At 51.3% G+C, this 2052-nt stretch overlaps 1 protein-coding gene across 1 annotated transcript in view; it reads left to right on the top strand.

Moving 5' to 3' along the window:
* The first annotated feature begins 1562 nt into the window (after positions 1-1562).
* The window catches only part of NAGS (N-acetylglutamate synthase), a 13471-nt gene continuing 12981 nt past the window's right edge, over positions 1563-2052 (top strand). The window contains 1 exon segment of the mRNA XM_006167413.3: positions 1563-1647. Coding sequence (XP_006167475.1) covers positions 1563-1647 — 85 coding nt within the window.

Here is a 2052-nt window from a genome sequence, read left to right as displayed (position 1 = left end):
GTGCCCAAGATCCCGAGAGGAGAATGGAGGAGAAGGGATTGCGGTGTGGCCATCCCCCCTGGGGGGTGATTTCTCGCTTTCTATCTCTCTGTCTCTCTCTGTCTTTCTGGCAAACGCACGTGCCCTACAACAAAAACTTCTCCAAAAAAAAGAAAAAAGAAAAGAAAAAGAAAAAGTAAAAAGAGGGACCAGCAGTTGGCGTAATGGCTATGTTGCTGGACTCCCACGAAGCCCACCGCAGTTCAAGTCCCAGACCTGTTAGCTTCAACTCACGCTGGGAGCATGTGCGAGCATCCCCAAGATCCCCAGAGGAGAATGGAGGAGAAGGGATTATGGCGTGACCATCCCCCTAGGGGATGATTTTTTGCTTTCTGTCTCTCTGGCGAACGCACGTGCCCTATAGCAAAAACCTCTCCAAAAAATAGTACACAATCATTATCACACCTAAGACATTAATATTTCAAATACCTTTGTGCTCACATTTCCTGAGTATCTTTTTATGGTTTGAATCAGAATCTAAATAAAAATGAAAGGAGGGTTTTTTGTTTTGTTTTTTTTGGGGGGGGGGTGGTTAGAGAGATTTTTGATATAGAGTTTGTGTAACCACTGGAAAGATGGAGAAAGACGGAGAGACAGAAAGTGAGAAATCACCCCCCAGGGATGGCCACTCTGCAATCCCTTCTTCTCTCGGGATTTGGGGCACACACGCACACATGCCAGGCATGGGTTTTAAGCCACCAGGTCTAGGACTTGAATCGCAGTCGACCACATGGGAGTCTAGCACCTTAACCACTACCACTCCTGCTGGCCCCAAAAGGAGTTTTAAAAAATGCATCCTTGGGAACTAGCAGTTAGCGTAATGGCTATGTCGCTGGACTCCCACGTAGTCGACCGCGCTTTGTGTCCTGAACCCAGTGGCTTAAATCTCACGCGGGCGCATGTGCGTGCATGCCCAAGATCCCAAGAGGAGAATGGAGGAGAAGGGATTGCGGCGTGACCATCCTCCCTGGGGGGTGATTTCTTGCTTTCTGTCTCTCTGTCTCTCTCTGTCTGTCTGGCGAGCGCACATGCCCTATAGCAAAAACCTCTCCAAAAAAAAAAAATACATCGTTACATCATAAACTTCATTTTCACCACAATGCAAATAATATTATGTTTGATTCTCTGTCTCCCATTTTGCAGGCAAGAAAACTAAGACCAGGAAAGGTAAATGCCTTGCCCAAGCCTTTGCAGCCAGGAAGAGTGGCAGAGTCCAGTCTCCTGACTTCAGATTGGGTGATATGGGCGGGGGGGTGGGGTGGGTGGATGAAGGGACTGCATCCTGACTGTGGACACATCGACAATAGAGCCTGCTCCAAGAAAAAAAAACAACCAACCAGCTCCGGGCTTGAGGGGGGGAAGAACATTCCTGCAGGAGCCACAGACCTGCAGAGATCCTGCCAGCCTTCACTCCAGGGGCAGGCAGGTGGGAGCACTCACTTCTGATTGGGGAAAGCAAGGCCAGCTCCCCAGCCAGAGGCTGGCCTTTTCCCAGTGGTGGGGACACTGTGGCCCCAGGGTCAATGGGCTTGGAGTTAATTATCTACTTGGGGTATCTCTGGGCCCCATTGGCTGGCGGGGGGCGCGGGAGTGAACCCAAAGGGGGTGGTGAGCCCCTCCCCAGCCAGTGGCTGGTGCTGTGAGCACCTACTGCAATGGACAGGCCCTCAGGACGCCCCTGGTCTGAGGAAGGAGACACCACTCCAGCCCACGGGAGCTCCAGTCTGAGGCAAAGAGGATGGAGACAGAAGAAGAGAAGTTCTGAGTGGAGGGGGCCAGGGATGGTGGGCGCTTTGCTGCAAGACTAGGATGGAGAGCCTGGGATAGGGACGCACATGTGAAGTTGGGGCATCCGAGGGTGGGGAGGAGTTTGGGGAAAAAAACTATTATGCTCCTAGGGTGCATTCTGAGACAAGTTCATGCGAGAGTGGCAGGGGGCGCAGACCTTCCAATGCCATTGCTTCGCTGTCTGCAGTGGAACCCAAAATTTCTAAGTAGAAAAATGAAAAAGTC

This window comes from Tupaia chinensis, unplaced genomic scaffold (assembly GCF_000334495.1).
Source record: "Tupaia chinensis unplaced genomic scaffold, TupChi_1.0 Scaffold144741_1, whole genome shotgun sequence".
Classification (NCBI taxonomy): Eukaryota; Metazoa; Chordata; class Mammalia; order Scandentia; family Tupaiidae; genus Tupaia; species Tupaia belangeri.
This window is presented reverse-complemented; position numbering and strand designations above follow the sequence as displayed.